Source organism: Peromyscus californicus, unplaced genomic scaffold (assembly GCF_007827085.1).
Source record: "Peromyscus californicus insignis strain IS unplaced genomic scaffold, ASM782708v3 Scaffold_4__1_contigs__length_199733344, whole genome shotgun sequence".
Classification (NCBI taxonomy): Eukaryota; Metazoa; Chordata; class Mammalia; order Rodentia; family Cricetidae; genus Peromyscus; species Peromyscus californicus.
In genome coordinates, this window is record NW_026294562.1 from 187,290,237 (window position 1) to 187,309,203 (window position 18,967).

The 18,967-nt window shown below is 49.1% G+C and overlaps 1 protein-coding gene across 1 annotated transcript in view; it reads right to left on the bottom strand.

Moving 5' to 3' along the window:
• The window catches only part of Prkcg (protein kinase C gamma), a 28,412-nt gene that overhangs the window by 3,994 nt on the left and 5,451 nt on the right, over nucleotides 1–18,967 (bottom strand). Inside the window, exons 4-14 of the mRNA XM_052763025.1 lie at nucleotides 16,882–16,993; nucleotides 16,589–16,720; nucleotides 15,244–15,400; nucleotides 13,945–14,079; nucleotides 13,521–13,608; nucleotides 13,197–13,226; nucleotides 8,538–8,690; nucleotides 7,611–7,799; nucleotides 4,285–4,376; nucleotides 4,137–4,199; nucleotides 2,950–3,088 (exon numbers count right to left, since the gene is read on the bottom strand). Coding sequence (XP_052618985.1) covers nucleotides 2,950–3,088; nucleotides 4,137–4,199; nucleotides 4,285–4,376; nucleotides 7,611–7,799; nucleotides 8,538–8,690; nucleotides 13,197–13,226; nucleotides 13,521–13,608; nucleotides 13,945–14,079; nucleotides 15,244–15,400; nucleotides 16,589–16,720; nucleotides 16,882–16,993 — 1,290 coding nt within the window. The remainder of the gene's footprint in view (nucleotides 1–2,949; nucleotides 3,089–4,136; nucleotides 4,200–4,284; nucleotides 4,377–7,610; nucleotides 7,800–8,537; nucleotides 8,691–13,196; nucleotides 13,227–13,520; nucleotides 13,609–13,944; nucleotides 14,080–15,243; nucleotides 15,401–16,588; nucleotides 16,721–16,881; nucleotides 16,994–18,967) is intronic.

Genomic DNA, 18,967 nt, shown 5'->3' on the forward strand with positions numbered 1-18,967 from the left:
AAATCTTATTTTTTAAAATGCTTTCTTTATTTACTTATTGGGGAGAGTGGATGCGTGTCACGGTTTCTGTGTGGAAGTCAAAGAATGCCTATCAGGAGTCAGTTCTCTGCTTCCATTATGTGGGTCCCCAGGATAAAGCTCAAGTCATCGGTCTTGGCAGTAAGCGCACTACTGACTGAGACATCTGGCTGACCCTCAGGCTGAATTCTGAAGACCGGGTAATCTTAAGATAAGAGTTCTTGTAGCCCAGGTTGGCTGTCTCTGTAGCCAAGGATGACCTTGAACTGCTGATCCTCCTGCCTCTGCCTCCTGCATGCTAGGATGACAAGAATGAGTCACCATACCTGATTGGATTCTTTTCTCTTTCCTTTTATTTGCTGTTTTTCTCCTGAGCAAGACAGGGTCTCACTAGGTATCTCCAGGTGTCCTCAAACTAGAGATCTTCCCACTTCAGCCTCCCAGGTGCTGAGAGTAAAGATATGCACTGCCACCCTTGGCTAAGACAGGAGATTCCTTTTTTTGTTTGTTGGTTGGTTTGGTTTGTTTTTTTTTGAGACAGGGTTTCTCTGTGTAACAGCCCTGGCTGTCCTGGAACTCACTCTGTAGACCAGGCTAACCTTGAACTCACAGAAATCCTCATGCCTCTGCCTCCTGAGTGCTGGGATTAAAGACATGCACCACCACGCCCAGCTAAAACAGGATATTCTTAAGCCTGGAGGATTCTTGCCTTGATAACCCAGAGTCAGAGTCAGGACTGTGTGAGGATTTTTCCACCTTGCTTAAGTGAGCTCAAGTCACCAGGAAGATTTTGTGGCCAATGACATTGACTGCTTGGGCCCTAGCACTGATCTACTGTAAAAGTCAAGAGCCAGCACCCCCAACACAATGGCCTCCATGGCTTAGAAAAGTCAGTTCATGCATACTACCCAACTACAGTATGAACCTTCCAAATATTAGCTCCAGCCCCTTTACACCAGGGTGTTCGTCTATCCATTGAAAAGATCCAAGGGCCAGTTTTCTACTCCCTTAGGAAGCCCATGGGTCTGACCTTGCCCTCTCAGAATGTCGGGAGGGTGATCTGCCTACACTACAGAATCACGTGTAAGTTGAAGGCCTGTGTTCAATTCCCAACACCAAAAAAAAAAAAAAAAAAAAAAAAAAAAAAAAACAAGGAAGATGGGAGCTGGAGAGATGGCTCATCAGTTAAGAACATTGGCTACTTCTCCAGAGGACCCGGGTTCAATTCCCAGCACCCACATGGCAGCGCAGAACTGTCTATAACTCAAGTTCCAATGGATCCAACTCCCTCACAAAGACATGCAGGTCAAACACTAGTACACACACACACACACACACACACACACAAGTATGAGGTGCATGGGCTTGGGGTTAAGCTTAGTAAAGTGTTTGCCTAGCATACATGAAATCATGGGTCTGAACCCCAGTAACACATAAACCCCGGTGTGTTGTCAAATGCCAACTGTTCTTCCAGCACTAAGGAGATAGGCAGAATGGTCATAAGTTCAAGGTCATCCTCAGTTATACAGAGTTCCAGTTTGGGATACTTGATACCCTGTCTTAAAAACACAAAGGGGGGCCGGGCGGTGGTGGCGCACGCCTTTAATCCCAGCACTCGGGAGGCAGAGCCAGGCGGATCTCTGTGAGTTCAAGGCCAGCCTGGTCTCCAAAGCGAGTTCCAGGAAAGGCGCAAAGCTACACAGAGAAACCCTGTCTCGAAAAACCAAAAAAAAAAAAAAAAAAAAAAAAAAAAAAAAAAAAAAAAAAAAAAACACAAAGGGGAAGGGGGGGAAAAGCCAGGTGGTAGTGGTGCACACCTTTAATCCTAGCACTCAGGAGGCAAAGGCAGGTGGATCTCTGAGTTTGAGGCCAGCCTGGTCTACAGAGTGAGTTCCAGACAGCCAGGCCACACTGAAAAAGTTTGTCTCAAAAAATAAAAAATAACAAACAGGGGGAGGGGTTGTGGAGATGGCTCAGTGGTTAAAATGCTTGCCACATAAGTGTGAGGACCAGCGTTTGGATCCCCAGAACCCACATAAAATGCTTGGTGAGTGTATTGGCCCACCTGTAACTCCAGCCTTGGAAGGTGGGTGCAGAGGATCCTTAGTGCAAGCTGGCTAGGGGGACTAGTCAGATAAGTAAACTCTGGTTTTGACTGAGACAATTTGCCTCAATGAATAAAATGGAAGAGTGGAGGAGGAGTCCTAACATAACCCTAGGCCTCCCCATGCATGCACAAATGTGTCCCTCACACACAAACATGCACACACATGTACACACACACACACACACACACACACACACACACACACACACACACACACACACACGAAAAATGGAAAGCTTTCCTTAAAAATCAACAACAAAGCTGCTGCATGTACTATCCATGAGCTGCCATTCAATTCTCTGCTAAAGGATTAGCCCCACCCAGCAGCATACAGAAGAGACAAAGCCCCACAGCAGGCATAGTGTTCTCAGGCCTTCCCACTCAAAACACACTAGAAATAGTCTCCACCTTCTTCACTTTGGAATAGTGCATGCTCTACTCACGCTCCTACAAGCTGATCCTACTCCTGTACACTACTCATTCTCTAGTCCTTCTGGCTTTACCCAGTTGAAGTAGGGAGATCTAGCCCACTGTGAGTGGTACCATTCCCTAGGCAGGACAGCCTGAAGTGTATGAGCTGAGCACCAGATACATGTGTTAATTCGTAGCTTTCTGCTGTTAACATGAATGTGGCCAGCTCCTTGACTTAGAGTGCCCTGCATATGAGTCTTTCCACTTGGGGCATTGGTGGAGACTACCACAGGTGGGGGCTGGTAAGATGTCCACAAATCAAGGACAAGCCTTGCCTACTGTGACTACTAGACAATTGCACCCACTCAGAGATGTCCATAGAGATGTCCACAGAGCAGCAGGCTCAGGGTTACCTCAGGTGCTATGTAGTCTGGGGTCCCACAGAAGGTTCGGGTTGTGGACCCTGGGAAGACATTCTCTTTGCACATGCCAAAGTCTGTGATCTTGATGTGTCCTTCAGCATCCAGCATCACATTATCCAACTTGAGGTCCCTGGAGGATGAGAGTACAAGCGAGAATTGCAGAACAGTAGTGTGATGGTTAGCGTTCCGTGTCAACTTGATACAATCCACTATCTCCCAGGAAGAGAGTCTCAATGAGGGATTGTCTAGATCAAGTTGGCCTGTGGACCTGTTGTAGAGGACTTCCTGGATTACTTCCATTGAGATAGGCAGGCCTAGTCCACTGTAGGTGATATCACTCCCTAGGCAGGAATGCTTATGGAATACGAGAGCTGAGCACTAGCTCTGTGAATTAATTCATTGCTCTCTGGTCTTGTTTTTTGTTGTTGTTGTTTGTTTGTTTGTTTTGAGACAGGGTTTCTCTGTGTAGTCCTGGCTGTCCTGGTACTCCCTCTGAAGACCAGGCTGGCCTTGAACACAGAGCTCCCCTTGCCTCTGCCTCCCCAGTGCTGAGATAAAAGGCATTCACCACCACTGCCCTTAATGCTCTCTACTCTTATCTGTGTGTGTGTGTGTGTGAATAGCCCTGACTTCTCCTCGATGATGGAAACTGTGATCCAAACCAAACTTTTCCTCCCTTGGTTGTTTTTGTTAGGTTCAAAAGTGTGTGTGTGTGTGGGGGGTATCCTGGTGTCTGGGGCAGGGTGCAAAAGAGGATGTCATGGCCGAGAAGTGGTAGTGCACGCCTTTAATCCCAGCACTCCGGAGGCATAGGCAGGTGGATCTCTATGAGTTCAAGGCCAACCTGGTCTACAAAGTGAGTTCTAGGACAGCCAAGACTACACAGAGAAACCCTGTCTTCAACACCAAAACAAAACCAAAACAAACAAACAAACAAAAAGAGGATGTCATATCTCCTGGAGCTGGAGTTACAGGCAGTATACTTCAGTCCTCTCCAAGGGCTGCAAGGACCTCAACTGCTGAACAAGCTTTCCAGCCCCCTTGTGGTGTACTTTAGAACAGCAACGGGACACAAGACCCAAGGCAACTAGCATTCAACAATCCGGAGCTGTGTGTCGGAATCCCATCCCCTCCAAGGAACCCATTTTCCCTCCAGGGAAAGTGCTGGGGCTACTGACCTGTAGATGATGCCCTGGTTGTGAAGGAAGAAGAGGCCTATAGCGATTTCTGCAGCGTAGAATCTGGAGGAGCAGGTGGAAAGTTGGAAGGTCAATGATGAGACCACCCCTCCCACCCACCACTCCCTTCACCATTGCTGAGACTTACGCTGCGTGGGGCTCCTTAAACTTGCCCAACTGCTGAATGTGGTACATTAAATCGCCTCCAGTGACATACTCCATCACGAAATACAGCCGGTCCTGAGGAGGAGCAGGTGTGGCTTAGTGTCAGGGACACACCACACTTGGACAGAAAAGCTTTTTGGTTTAGTTTTGGTTTTTCAAGACAGGGCTTCTCTGTGTAGCTCTGGCTGTCCTGGAACTCACTCTCTAGACCAGGCTGGCCTCTCACAGAAATCTGCTTGCCTCTGACTCTCAAGAGCTGGGATTAAAGGACTGGGCCACAACCGCATTTTTTTAAGTGTTTTGGCTACGTGTATATATGTCACCACATGTGTGCCTTGTGCCTTTGAGTGTCAGAAAAGGATATTCAGCGCTCTGGAACTGGAGACTAAGACAGTTGTAGCCACCATGTGGATGCTGGGAACTGAACCTGAGCCACTTGCAAGGGCAATACGTGTCTTTAACTGTTGGACCATCTCTCTAGCTCCAAGGCTTTTTGTTATTGTTGTCAAAGACAGGGTCTCAGCTAGTGGTGGTGCTCGCCTTTGAGCCCAGCACTTGGAAGGCAGAGTCAGGCAAATTTCTAAGTTTGAGGTCAGCCTGGTCTACAGAGCAAGTTCCAAGGTGATCAAGGCTACACAGGGAAATCCTATAATGAAAAACAAACAAGACAAGCAAGGTCTCGTGTAGCCCAAGTTGACCTTGAACTCACTGTGTAACTGAGGACAACCTTGAACTCATGATCCTCCTCCCTCTGACTTCCAAGTGTTGGAATCACAGGGATGGTCTGACAGAGCTGTCTAAGAACAGCTCTTTCCTCCTGCCCACTTGGGACAGACAGGGATACCTCCTGATCCACTCAGCCAGTAATCCAGAAGAATTGGACAAACACACAGGAAGGTTCTGAGATTCTAACCCTGATACCTGAGCATCTCCTCAGCCCTATCTCTGTTACTCTGATTACCCAATTTTCTAAGAGACCCACAGGACTGGACTGAAACCCAGAAGCACTGAATCTCATAACACACACACACACACACACACACACACACACACACACACACACACACACGCACGCACGCACGCACGCACGCAATTCTGGCTGCCTGGGACCAAAAGTGGTCAGGTTTCACTTGCAACTACTAGTTTTTGTTTATTTAGGGGGGGAAATGCAGATGGTGCGTGCATGTATGTGTGCATGTATGGGATCAGAGGACATAGAACGCCCACCTCAATCACTTTCTGCCTTATTCCTTTGAGACAGAGACTGTTAGTGAACCCAGAGCTAAGGCGGCAACCAGTGTCAACCCTGTGACACTGTTTCCATCCCCACCCCCACAGCACCGGTGTTACAGGTGTTCATGAAGCCATACTTGGTTTTTTACGTGTGTGATGGGGATTCAGATTCAGGTCCTCATGTGCGCACTGCAAGTGTTCCTACCCAGTAAGCCATCTCTCTAGACATCCCTACTATTATTTATAGGATCTCCACTCTGTAGGTTAGGTTCAGCTCAGACTCATGGCAATCCTCCTGCCTCAGCCTCCCAAATGCCAGGATGACAAATATTTGCCACTACACTCAGTTGCCTGCAATTAATTTTTGCTCGGTCAGAAACCAGGGAAAGTGAAGTCATACTTCCCCAAGCCCTGAGGATTCTAACTTCTTGTTCAATCCCTCAGTCTCGGGGAAACACCCTTTCATGACTCATCCTTCAGTCAGAATCCAAAAGTGATGAGCTCACCATGGAAGCCCAATCATTCTGGGCATGTCCAATTAGAGACATCCCTAAGGACTGGGGATACAATTCGGTTGGTAGAATGCTTGCCTAGCATTCACAAAGCCCTGGTTTGATCCCCAGCATGATATAAACAGGTTATCCTCCAATACACAGCAAGTTCAAGACCAACCTGGACTACATGAGACCCTGTCTCAAGGAAAAAGAAAGAGAAGAAAACATTCCCATCTAACTCATTCCTGGGATCAAAGCCACAGAACACTGGCCACAGGCATTGGAAACAGAGTTCACAGGAACCACAGACATTCTGACCAATACCCACTCAGATCCCATCCTCTGGCCATGTCCTGCATGACACCCCCATCTCCACACCATTGGTTCTCACTTGACTGACCACATTCATTCATTTTTAAAATTTTTTTATGGTATGTAGTGGCTCATACCTTTTGTCCCAGCACTCGGGAGGCAGAGGCAGGTAGATCTCTGAATTCTAGGCCAGCGTGATCTACAAAGTGAGTTCCAGGATACCAGGGCTACATAGAATAACCTTGTCTCACAGAAACAAAACCGGGTGGTGGTGGCACATGCCTTTAATCCCAGGACTTGGGAAGCAGAGGCAGGCAGATCTCTGTGAGTTCCAGGCCAGTCTGGTCTACAAAGTGAGTTCCAGGACAGGTTCCAAAGCTACACAGAGAAACCCTGTCTCAAAAAACAAAACAAACAAACAAACAAAAAGTAAAAAAAAAATAAAGAAAATTAATTTTTAAAATCATTTTAAATCATGGAGGCAGGTATGTGCTTATGAATATGGGAATGCCCAGAGACCAGAAGCATCAGATCCCCCTGGAGCGAGAGTTGCAAGTGGTTATGACCACTGCACATTTGATGCACATAGGATCCAAACTCAGGTCTTCTTCAAGAACAGTAAGTGCTCTTCACTACTGAACCATCCTGCCACATAACTCACTTATTTAATTTATTTTTTTTTTATTTTATTGAGACAGTGTCTCACTTTGTAGCCCTGGCTGTCCTGGAACTCGCTCTGTAGACCACGTTGGTGTCCAACTCAGAGAGACCCACCTGCCTCTGCCTCCCAACTCCTGGAATTTAAGGCACACACCACCACCCCCAGCCTTATTCACTCATTTTAACAATTTCTTTATAGTTGTATGCGGCATATATACCAGTGTGGTTACATGCATGTGAGTGTGAGGGCGTGTGGACCCATGTGTCCCGTGTGGAAGTCATGGTGTCTTCCTGGCTCTCTTATTGCCCTGAGACAGGGTCTTTCACTGAACTGGAAAATCACCAGCATGACAAGGCTGACTAGCCAGAGAACTCTTGGGACCCACTTGTCTCTGACCCTCAACGCTGAGGCTACAGAACACACAGCCACATCTGACTTCTTAAGTGAGGACTGCGATTCAAACTCAGGCCCCCACACTTGTGAAAGCAAGCACTCCGACCCACCGAGCCATCTCTCAGCACTGGCCACATCCTCTCAGAGCACAAGCTTCTTTTTGCCTTTCCCTGAACTCAGCCTTCTAAAGCACGAGCCCACCCCATCCTTCCTCACCGGTGTCTGAAAGGTGGAATGAAGCTGTGTGAGGAAGTGGGGCCGGCCTCCCGGACCTCGGCCTCCCAGTGCCAGCACACGCTTCTCCACTAGGGTGCAGTCCACATCGTCATCCTGGACTATGACGTCTTTTTTCAGGATCTTGATGGCATAGAGTTCATCAGAACCTCTGCGTTCAGCCAGCATCACCTACAGAGAGATGTGCAAAAGGGCCAGTCCATTTGAGAAACTCCATGCTGCAGGGCCCTGCCCCACTCGTCACACAGAACACAGGATCAGAGCCCCCTTCCTCCTCCCCTAGGGGCCTGGGTGTTCTAAAATTGCATCTACTCCTCTCAAGAAAAGTACTGGCAGATTTAATTTTTGTTACAATTATTTGTTATGGGTATGCTGTGAGTGCCACAGTGAGTGCGTGGAAGTCTGGGACAACTTGGGGGAGTTGGTTCTATTATTCCACCACATGGGTCCTGAGAATCGAACTTGGGTAGTCTGGCTTGGTGGCCAGAGCCTTGATCTCCTTTGCTATCTTGGTGGCAAATGCCCTTACCTGCTGAGCCATTTTACCAGCCCCGTATTGAGCTATTTATAGCAGAAATATCCAGATACCCAAGTTGGTTTTTTTTAAATGTGCATTGGTGTTTTGCATGTCTGTATGAAGGTGTTAGATCCCCTGGAACTGGAGTTATAGATAGCTGTGAGCCATCATGTGGGTGCTTGGAATTGAACCCGGGTCCTATGGAAGAGCAGCCAGTGCTCTTAACCACTGAGCCATCTCTCCAACCCCCAGATACCCAATCTTAACCCATCTTAATTCATTTAGGGACACAGGAGCCTAGTGCGTCTGCCACCCAAACTTCATGCCTAAGAAATAGAAATCCAGCCTCTCTGCAAGCTTCCTCCCCTCCCCCAGAACCCCAGAAATCTAACCTTCCCAAAACTGCCTTTCCCTAGAACCATGAGGAAGCTGAAGTCAGAGATATGCAGGCGTCCTGGGCTGGCACTGAAGAAGCATCGCTTGGAGTCCGTGGGACTGGGGGATGGAGAAGGGATGGGGGAGGAAGAGGGGCCCATCCGCACTCTCTATGAGAAAGGAGAGAGAGAGAGAGATCCAGAGACAGTCAGAACCTGGAGATGTCCCCAAGAGACACAGCACCCCAAAATGAAAAGGACCAAGAGAGACAGAATGGAGAGAAAATGGCATTGTCCTGTGTTTAGCTTAATAACAACTTTCTCTGACTAGGCTTGCCTGTAACCCCAGCACTAAGGAATCTGAGGCAGGAGGATGGAGAGCGTAAGACCAGTCTGGCTACACAAGACCTTGTCTCAGAAAATGAGAGGAGGGAGAGAGAAAGAAGGCAGGAAGGGAGGGAGAGAAGGAGGGAGGGAGGGAAGGAGGAAGGGAGAGAAGGAGGGAGGGAGGGAAGGAGGGAGGGAGGGAAGGAGGGAGGGAGGGAAGGAGGGAGGGAGGGAAGGAGGGAGGGAGGGAAGGAGGGAGGGAGGGAGAGAGGGAGGGAGGGAAGGAGGGAAGGAGGGAGGGAGGGAGGGGGAAAGACAAAGTAAAAAAATTAAGAAAGGGAAAGAATAAGGAAAGGAGAGAGATATTGAAGGAGGGAGGGAGAGAGGGAAGGAGGAAGGGAGGAAAGGAAAGAAGGAGGGAGGGAGGGACTCTCCATAGCCTGGTGGACCTATTATTTAACTCACACCTAGTCAAATCCAAAGAATTCACGTCTATAGATTTCTACCTGTTAGCCTCTAAACCAGAACTCCTTAAGGGATCGACAAAAAACAGTGGAGTCTCATTCCCCCCCCCCCCCCAGGTTTTCTGGAGATGAGGCTTAAGAACTTAAAACAAGATCCAAGGGGACACCGCCTGCTATTGGTCTGAGGACCACACTGTGTTTCCAGTGATGGAGTGTTCTCATCTTTTCCCACCTCCACCTCTGTTGTGGGGAAGCAGGGGGGGGGGGGCTTGCCTAAACTGCAACAGCTGCCACACACATCCCTCTGCATCCACTGCCATGCTGTCTGATATGTTCTCTGCTCTGCAGGCAGAAGGACCAATTTAAAAATAAATAAATCAGGTCATGTCTTCCTTTGCCTTCAAAGCCTCTCACGACTTCTGTGTATTAAGATTTTATTCCCTGCAGCTTCAAAACCAGGCTCTGATCGGTCCGGAGTGTCCTTCTTCTCTCTGCCCCTCCCTCTCCTACCATGATACAGACCCTGGCCTCATTCACCTAGTCCTTTGTCTCCCCTCAAGGTCTGGGCAAGTGACACTGAGTCTTCTTGCAGGCTGTCCTGCCCCATCTCCTGCAAATTGTTTCTCCTTTAGACCAGAATCAAGCGTCTCCTTCACAGGTGTCTCCTGATGGTTTTATCAGGGTCAGACGCCTCTCCTGAGGCCTCTGTGCTACCATGGACAGCTCCTGAGTGGCCCTGCATAATTAGCATCTATCAGTGTGGCTGCTGGCTTTCTCCCTGGGAGACCCTGCAGCAGCCTGTTTGTTCTCTAAGATACAGTGACTGGAGCAGAGCTGGGGTTCAAGGAAAAACGCATATGTAGCTGTATATGAGATAGATAGATAGATAGATAGATAGATAGATAGATAGATAGATAGATAGATAGATGGATGGATGGATGGATGGATGGACGGACGGACGGACGGACGGATGGATGGATGGATGGATGGATGGATGGACACAGAAAGACAGGAAGAAATACAAAGAGTTTTTGTTTCTTCGTATGAAGATCTCATGTAGTCCAGACCAGCCTCAAACTGACCATGTGCCTTGAGCTCCTCATTTGCCTGCCTCTACTTCACAAGCACTAGGATACAGATACAAGTCATCCAACCTGTTCTTCTTGTGAAGAACAGCAGTCTGACCTTCTGGATTTGGGACCCAGTCACCAAGGGGGTTCTCTTCATAACCTTATCACAATGTAAGTGTAATAGGTATGATTTCCAACAAAGTTAGCAGGAGTTGGTGATTAACATCTACAAATCACTTAGAACAGTACCCAGCATGCACCTCTTTACCTCTTACTGGGCCTGGACAAGCTAGGCAAGCAAGCATGCTAACACTGAGCTATGTCTCCAGCCCTCTCAGGGACTTTTTTTGAGATGGGGTTTCTCTGTGTATCCCTGACTGTCCTAGAACTCACTTTGCAGACTAGACTGACCTTGAACTCAGAGATGCACCTGCCTCTGCCTCTGGAATGCTGGGATTAAAGGTATGTGTCACCACTGCCTGGCTTCAGGGACTTTTATATGGTGCTGATGAGTGAATCCAGGTCCTTAGGCATACTAGGCAAGCAGCTGAATTACAGCCCTAGTCATTCATTAATTTAATATTTACTCATTCATTGTGAGAGGGAGCTTCACACTGTAGCTCATCCTGGCACAAAACATGTTTTGTACCCTAGGAACTCATTATGCAGCCAACACTAGCCTTGAACTCATAGTAATCCTTCTGCCTCAGCCTCATGAGTGCTGGGATTATAGGTCTAGACTGCCATGCTCAGGTTATCAAGGATTCTTGTGTCTTCTATTACTATTCTACCCCACCAGGACCCAGCTCAGGGTCTGTCACATAGTGGGTCTGCATTGGTAACACTAATGTATGCTTACTGGTTGTGGAGACAGCTGAGGACAACACCACACACAGTCATAGACAATCATTGGTACTCATAGACTAAGCAGCTAGTCCACATTGGGTATGGTGACACGTGCCTATGACCCCAGCATTAGGGAGAGGGAGGCAGGAAGCTCAGAAGTTTAAGGTCAGCCTCAGCTACATAGTTAGGTTTTTTGTTTGTTTTGTTTTTTCGAGACAGGGTTTCTCTGTGTGGCTTTGGCACCTTTCCTGGAACCCACTCTGTAGCCCAGACTGGCCTCGAACTCAGAGATCCACCTGTCTCCGTCTCCAGAATGATGGGATTAAAGGCATGTGCCACTATGCCCAGCTTAATATCCACATTATCTCAGGATACAACACAGCTCTGCCCAGAACCCTCCCTTCTTGCTTGGCTTAAGAACAGCCGTCCTCTTGAGGGATGACAAGGCATCCTCTCTGATGCTGTCTCCTTTCCTTCCCCCACACCCTTTGACCTGACATCACTGTCCTTGTTGCTCCCAACCCTCCTCTCTGGCTCCTCCCTCGGGGTCTCACACATGCCCCCTCCTCTGTTGCAAGGCCCTTCTCTGGGGATCCTCACTCATTGTCTTGTTTAATGTAGATCTTTGCCCAACAGTTCCTTTTTCAGAGAAGCCTTCTTACTGCAAGCTCACATTATTATCAGCAGAATTCCCAATGCTTCTCAAAGAAGACTGCAGCATTACCAACAGAATTCCCAGTGCTACTCAATGCTCATTGTTTTCCTTATCGCTTATAACTTCCTAACATATGGTCATGCATTTAAAAAAATAATAGTAAGAGGGCTGAATCTAGGGTTTTGTGGATTCCAGGCAGGTGCTCTACCTCTGAACAACACCTTCAGCCCTCACTGGGGGATTCTAGGCAGGGCCCCTACCACTGAGCCACACACCCCAACCCCTCACTGGGAGGTTCTAGACAGGGCCTCTGCCACTGAGCCACACCCCTAGCTGCTCACTGGTGGATTCTAGGCAGGTGCTCTACCACTGAGCCATGCCCCCAGCTGCTTACTGGGGGATTCTAGAAAAGAACTCAATTGCTAAGTTATAGTTTCAGCATGTCCCCCCATCCCCGCATCCCCACCTTTACTTTCTATTTTGAGACAGGGCCTCACTAAGTTGCCCCGGTTGTCTTTGAACTCACTCCATTGCTCGGGCTGTTCTTGAAATCATTCTGTAGACGGCAAGCCGTGAACTTGTGATCTTCCTGCCTCAGCCTTCAGAGTAGCTGGAATGGCTGGCCTGCACTACTAGACCAGATGTCATGTCTTAAGTCATGGGTGACTTGTATGAAGGAGGGACTCTTTTGTCTTCTCAGTTGCATAGAGATCTAGACCCTTGCCTTGTATACAGAGATGTGCCTTTTTTTTTAAAAAAAAAAAAAAAAAAAAAAAAAAACAGCAAAGGAGGGAAATAGTTTTACTGCCTTCCTCCCTGTGTTCTTCTCTCCTTCCTCCCGTCTGCACTCTCTAGGAAGTTGTCCTGACTCTCAGGCTGTGCTGGCTCCCTGGTGCCTGAAGCTATTTCCACCATCAAACACATTCCTGTTCTGATGTCTCAGGCTGCCTCCTTCATTAGAGAGGAGCCCTAGGGAATGGCCTGATTCTATGCTGGCACCATGCTTCAGGAAATAGTGTTCAATGAGCGAGTGACTGAATGGAGGAGAACAGTGTCCTGACCACAGAGAGACAGCAAAGCTCAAAGGCCAGTTCAAGGAGAAGCCTTCACTGTCCACTCAAATGCCTCCTCCAGACCTTTGAGGTCCCCTGAGCTACCAGTAATTGAGCTCAAATACCTATGATGGTGGCCCTGCCTCATGTAGCCACTGATATTGTTCAGCAAACACAAAGTAGGTGCTCAATTTCTGTGTGCAGAATTGAAGACAGGAAATCAGAGGATTAGATCCAAAGATGTCTGTCTGAGTGATACTCACCTCATACAGTTCCAGTGGGTAATTACAGGCCTGGAGGAGAGGAAAAGCCACAGTCAGGACCCCTTGAGAGGTAGGTAATTGCCCTAGAGCAAAGGCCCACAAGGGCCCCTAAGACCCCAAAGCCATGGGGATGGGGAACTACAATTCCCATGAGACCCTGTGGCCTAGACCCCTAAGAATAGTTGAGGAAGGGGCCCTGAAGTCTTCTGGGAATTGTAGTCCCAGTACCAGTGGTAGCCCAGGGATAGAGGGCAAAGCCAGCTTTGAACTTGGGGAGGCTGGGCTGGGCTCCCCTGGGGGAAGCCAATCAGTCGGTCAGGGTACCTCAAACTTCTGGAGGAGGCTGCAGTTGTCAGCATCGGCCACCGGTACATTGTAATACTCGCCCTCCTCCTGGTTCAGTAACTTGTACCTGACATACAGACGGAGACCAGGGCCGGGCAGGGATAGGGGGAAGCAGGGCACCCATGGGAGAGGCAAAGACATCCAAAGGGAGGTAAGTGACACAGAAAGACGGACACGGAGATGGAGAGAGAGAAAGAGTGAGATACGGAGAGAGGGGAGAGGCAGGGGAGGAGAGAAGAGGAAGAGGAGGAGGAAGAAGAAGAGGAAGAGGAGAAAGGGGAGGAGCTATGCTGGAAAGTAAAGGCGGGAGGGTGGGGGGGAAGATGGTGGCCTAAAAGAGAGACCACATATGGAGCGAGAAGGTGACACCCAGGTCCGCCGCCAGCCCAGCCCTGCTCCTCACCATCCGTCCACCGGAGCCTTGAGTAGCTCTGAGACGCCGAAGGACATTGCACCCATGAAATCATTTCGGGATGTCCTGTCCCAATCCCACACCTCCACACTGAGCCGGCGCTCCACATCCCCTGGCTTCAGGTTGCTATGAGAAGAGTGGGAGCAGAGTGAGGAGCGGAAGTCATGGCTCCCCGCTTCATTGCCCCACCTCTGACCCTACTGCCGCAAGCTCTCTCCATTCCTCCCAGTTTCTTGATTCCTTCCAGTCAGTTCCCTGGTCCTTTTCTCTCTTTACTCTGAGTTTCTGAGCTCCTCCTCTGAGTCTCTGTCCTCATGCCCTGGCTTCCCTTTCTGTCCTTGTCACTTTCATACCACCCTCCCCTCCTCTCCTCCTCTCTTTCCTTCCTCCCCTCCTTTATCCCTTCTTCCTCTCTCCCTCACCTACTCCCTCCCTCCCTCCTTTCCTTTCATTCTTTCGTTTGTTTGAAACAAAGTCTCTCCATGTAGTCCCGGCTAACTTTGAACTTGCCTCAACCCCCAAGTTGCTGCCATTACAGGCATGCACCACGACTATGCCCAGTCTCTTGTTGGTTTTTTTTCCACCAAACTAATTGCTTCGGTCTGTCTGTCTATCTGTCCCTCTGCCCTTCTTTTCCTGCGCCACCCCACTTCTTTTCCTTTTTCTTCCTCTGAACTCTTCTCTAGACCTCCCACCCCCCCCCCCCCCCCCCCCCCCCCCCCGCTGTTCTCACTTATTCTGACCGCCTATCTGAGCACCCACGTGTCCATCAGCCTCTCTGGTTCCCTGACTGCTTCCTTAACAATTTAAAGGTTTTGTATATGTATGAGTATTTTGCCTGCACGTGCCTAAGCACGACATGTGTGCCTGATGCCTGTACAGGCCAGAAGAGGACATCAGGTCCCTTGGAACTGGAATTACAGGAGGCTGTGCCTTGCGGGTGCTGAGATCCCAGGTCCTCGGTACTCATGCTTCAAGACTAGCCCTCTCTCTAGCCCCTCGGTCTGCTTCTTGAGAGTCCTGTCTTCCTCACTCTGTCTCTCCTTTGATCACCTCACTCTGACATGTAGGGCACTGAGGGGGAGAAAACACCCAGAGCCCTGTCTCTCACCTCCTGAACGCCCGTCCCTCTTTCCCGATCATTCCATTTCTGTCTCCCACCTTCTCCTGTCCCTTATTAGAGGTTTCCTCTATCCTAACATCTCCCCCACACACAAGCACTCCAGGGTTGTATGGGCTCCTAGGACCCTCAGATCCTGCCCTGTCAGTCATCACAGCCCCAGAGCTCACAACACGAAGGTCTCGTTCCACACGGGATTCAGTGTGGCTTTCACAGTCCTCGTCTTCTGTTTTGTCAGGTTCCGAGGGTCTGGGATGAGCTTCAGTTTCACATAGGGATCAGACAGACCATTGGGGTCCATAGGAATGAGGTTTCGGGCCTCGCCAACTGAAGGTAGAAAGCAAGGAAGGATGACTTGAGTTAGAGATCCAGGAAATAGCTCCCAGCCCTCCCACAGCCAGTAATCGGGAATTCAGGATCACAGCCAGCAAGATGGCTCAAACGGTAAAGGTGCCTGCCACCAATCCTGATGATTGACGCAGCAAGAAAAAATGACTTCTGCTGGTTGTCTTCTGACCTTCATACACTCACTGTAACACACACACACACACACACACACACACATGCATGCACACAGGTACACAAGTACCCAACAGATTAAGAAATGTTGAAAAGTAATAAAGAGGCTGGAGAGATGGCTCAGTCATTAGGGGTACTTGTTGTTTTGCAAAATGCCTGAGTTTGATTCCCAGCACCTACATGGTGGTTCACAACCATCTATAGCTCCAGTTCCAGGGTATCTGACATCCTCTTTTGGCCTCTATGGGTTCGAGGTACACACATGGTGCTCATATGTATATTCAGGCAAAACAGTGACATACAGAAAATAAATATATCTAAAAATAAATTTTTTAAACATAATTCAAGGTCAGTCTCCTGTCTCTGTGACTTATTTTTCTACCACCTATATGCAGGACATAAGGCCTGTTGCCTGGAGCATGTGCCCAGAAATCAGTGTATTTCTTCCACTAGGACTCAGGAGTCTGGAGGAGGACTCTGCTGGGTAAGTCACGTTTTGCCTTTCATCCCATCTTCTCAATGGCCACTAATTAGAAATCTGAGATGGGGGTGGGGGGTATAGCTCAAGGATAGAGTGTTTGATAAGCATAATGAATTCCTCAGTTCAATTCACAGTGCTAGCACAAACTCACACACACACACACACACACACACACACACACACACACACACACACAAATCATAACCTGGCATGGTGTTGCATGTCTGTAAACCCAACATTTGGGAAGTAGAGTCCTGCAGGCCACAAATTATAGACCAGCCTCTGCTACATATCTAGTTTGAGGGCAGCCTAGGCTACATGAGATCACAGCTGGAAGACTAAGGCAGGTGTTCTGCTAGAAAGGGGGTGGATAGAAGGAGCCCAGCGCAGATGGGGTCAGGGATGTGGACGGTGGTTTGGGGGGGGGGGGGGTAGTGGCATCCTGGTTCCCAGCATAGAACACCCTGCCTCAGCTCCAGGTTGGGGGCGTGGCGAGTGAAGAGGCGTGGCCTCACCAGTGATATGGATCTCATCTGACGTGGGAGCTCGGATTTCCAGTTGCAGACGTCCACGGCGCTCGGTGTGGTCCACACCGCACAGGGAGGGAACGCTGCGCACACAGCGTCGGTGCACGTTCATCTCGCAACCTGGAGCGACAAAACTGGAGATAGCATTTCAGGCCCAGGCGCTCACCAACCCCACCTTAAATTCCCCCTGCACCCCAGACATTGCGCTGTGGTTGAAGAAGGAGCGCCCTCTAGTGCCCGATCTGGGCTGGGGCAGCAGACATCCTGCCTGGCACACTCACAGGAGCATTTCATGCCCTGGTGCACCAGCCCGTAGAGTAGAGAGCCACAGTGGTCGCAGAAGGTGGGGCTGCTGTAGCTGTGCAGGCGGAACTTGTGCTTGTTGCGAGGGTCCTGGGGGGCAGAGAAGAGTCATTTAGGGAAATAAGGTTGGGGGAGGGTCCTAAAACCTTAAGAGAGGTGATTTTAAAAAATGACTTAGTATTGTTTTTGCATATGCATGCCTGCATGTGAAAGCAAGTGAAGGTAGAGGCCAGAAGAGGGCGTCAGATCCCCTGGAGCTGAAGTTACAGGAAGTGTGAACTTTCCCCGACATGGGTGTTGGGAACGGAACTCAGATCCTCTGGCAGAGCAGCAAGTGTTCTAAACTGCTTTGCCATCTCCCCATCTCTCCAGCCTTGGAATTTTTTGTTTTTATTTTTAGGCTATGAGACCGGGTTTCATTTAGTTCAGGCGGGCCTTAAACAATATGTAGTAGAGGATGACCTTGAGCTCCTAGGCCTGGGCCACCATGTTTGGCATACAACTACCAACAGAGAAGTGTCCCCAGCCAGAGAGAAACCCTTTTACGTTTTCTTCCTTTGGCCTTGCTCTGTCAGCTCTCTGCTCTATCTCACTCCCTTCAGTCTACACAAATTCACTGAGATCCTGCTGTGTGCCAAGCCCAGCACTGAATAAATACAATTAGAAATCTGTGCCGGGCGGTGGTGGCGCACGCCTTTAATCCCAGCACTCGGGAGGCAGAGACAGGCGGATCTCCGTGAGTTCGAGGCCAGCCTGGGCTACCAAGTGAGTTCCAGGACAGGCGCAAAGCTACACAGAGAAACCCTGTCTCTAAAAACCCAAAAAAAAAAAAAAAAAAAAAAAAATCTGTCACATGGAGGGACTGGAGATGTAGCTCTATAAAATGCCTGTCTGGCATTCATGGAATCCTCTGGTCCCCAACACCCCATAAACTGGGTGTGGTGGTGCATGCCAGAGAGTCAGGAATTGAAGAGCATCATCCCTTGGCTGCAGGGCAACTTCAAGACACTCTCTCAAAAAACAGAACACCCTTGTCAAAAAATGAAACAACAAAAAACAAAAACCCGCCAGGCGGTGGTGGTGCACGCCTTTAATCCCAGCACTCGGGAGGCAGAGGGAGGCGGATCTCTGTGAGTTCGAGGCCAGCCTAGGATACAGAGCAAGATCTAGGACAGGCACCAAAACTACACAGAGAAAACATGTCTCGAAATATACAAAAAGAAAGGAAAAAAAAAACACCCTGGTCAGCTGACATTTTGCTTTCCAGTGGAAGGAGGTAGAACAGTAAACACAGTAAATAATAAATAAAAAAGATGGTAAGACAAATGGCCATAGCTGTTTCGGAGGGAAATGAAGCAGGGGTGGAGACCATCAGAGGCCTGACGGTGCAAGCCTGCCATCCCAGCTAGTCCCGAAGCTGAGACAGGTGGATCAGAAATCCAAGGCGAACCTGAGCTACACAGAGAATTTAAAGCCAGCTTGGGTAACTTAGTGATACCCCGTCTAAAAATTTTAAAGGGGCTAAGGGTGCTGCCTGGTGATAGAGCACTTGTCTGGTATACATGAGGCTTTGGGTTTGGTCCCTGCGTTTCAAAAAGAAGGGATGGTTGGAAAGAAAGAGGAGGCAAGGGAGGAGGGAGAAGAGGTGGAGGAGGAGGGAGAGGAGGAGGATGGGAACAAGGAGAGTGGAGAAGAGAAGGAGGGAGAAGACAAGAAGAGAGGGGAGGAAAAAGGAGGAGAATGAGGAGGAGGGAGGGGTGGAGGAGGGAGGGGTGGAGGTGAGAATGTGGAGGAGGGAGAGAAAGGAAAGAAAGAAGAGAAGGAGAAAAGAGGAAGAGGAGGAGAGAACAGAGGAGCAGGAAGGAGAAAAGGAAAGGAAAGTGAGAGGAGAGAGAAGAGTGGGAGGAAGAAAACATGGAGGAAAACAAGGAAGAGGCAAACCCGAAGCTGGAGGCTCCGAAAGGGATGTTCGGGGAGGTCTTGTTCACAACGGGACACTTGGTCAGAGCACTCAGATGAGAGTTCCCAGGAGCCTTCCCATGTCCATACCTCCCCCAACTTGCC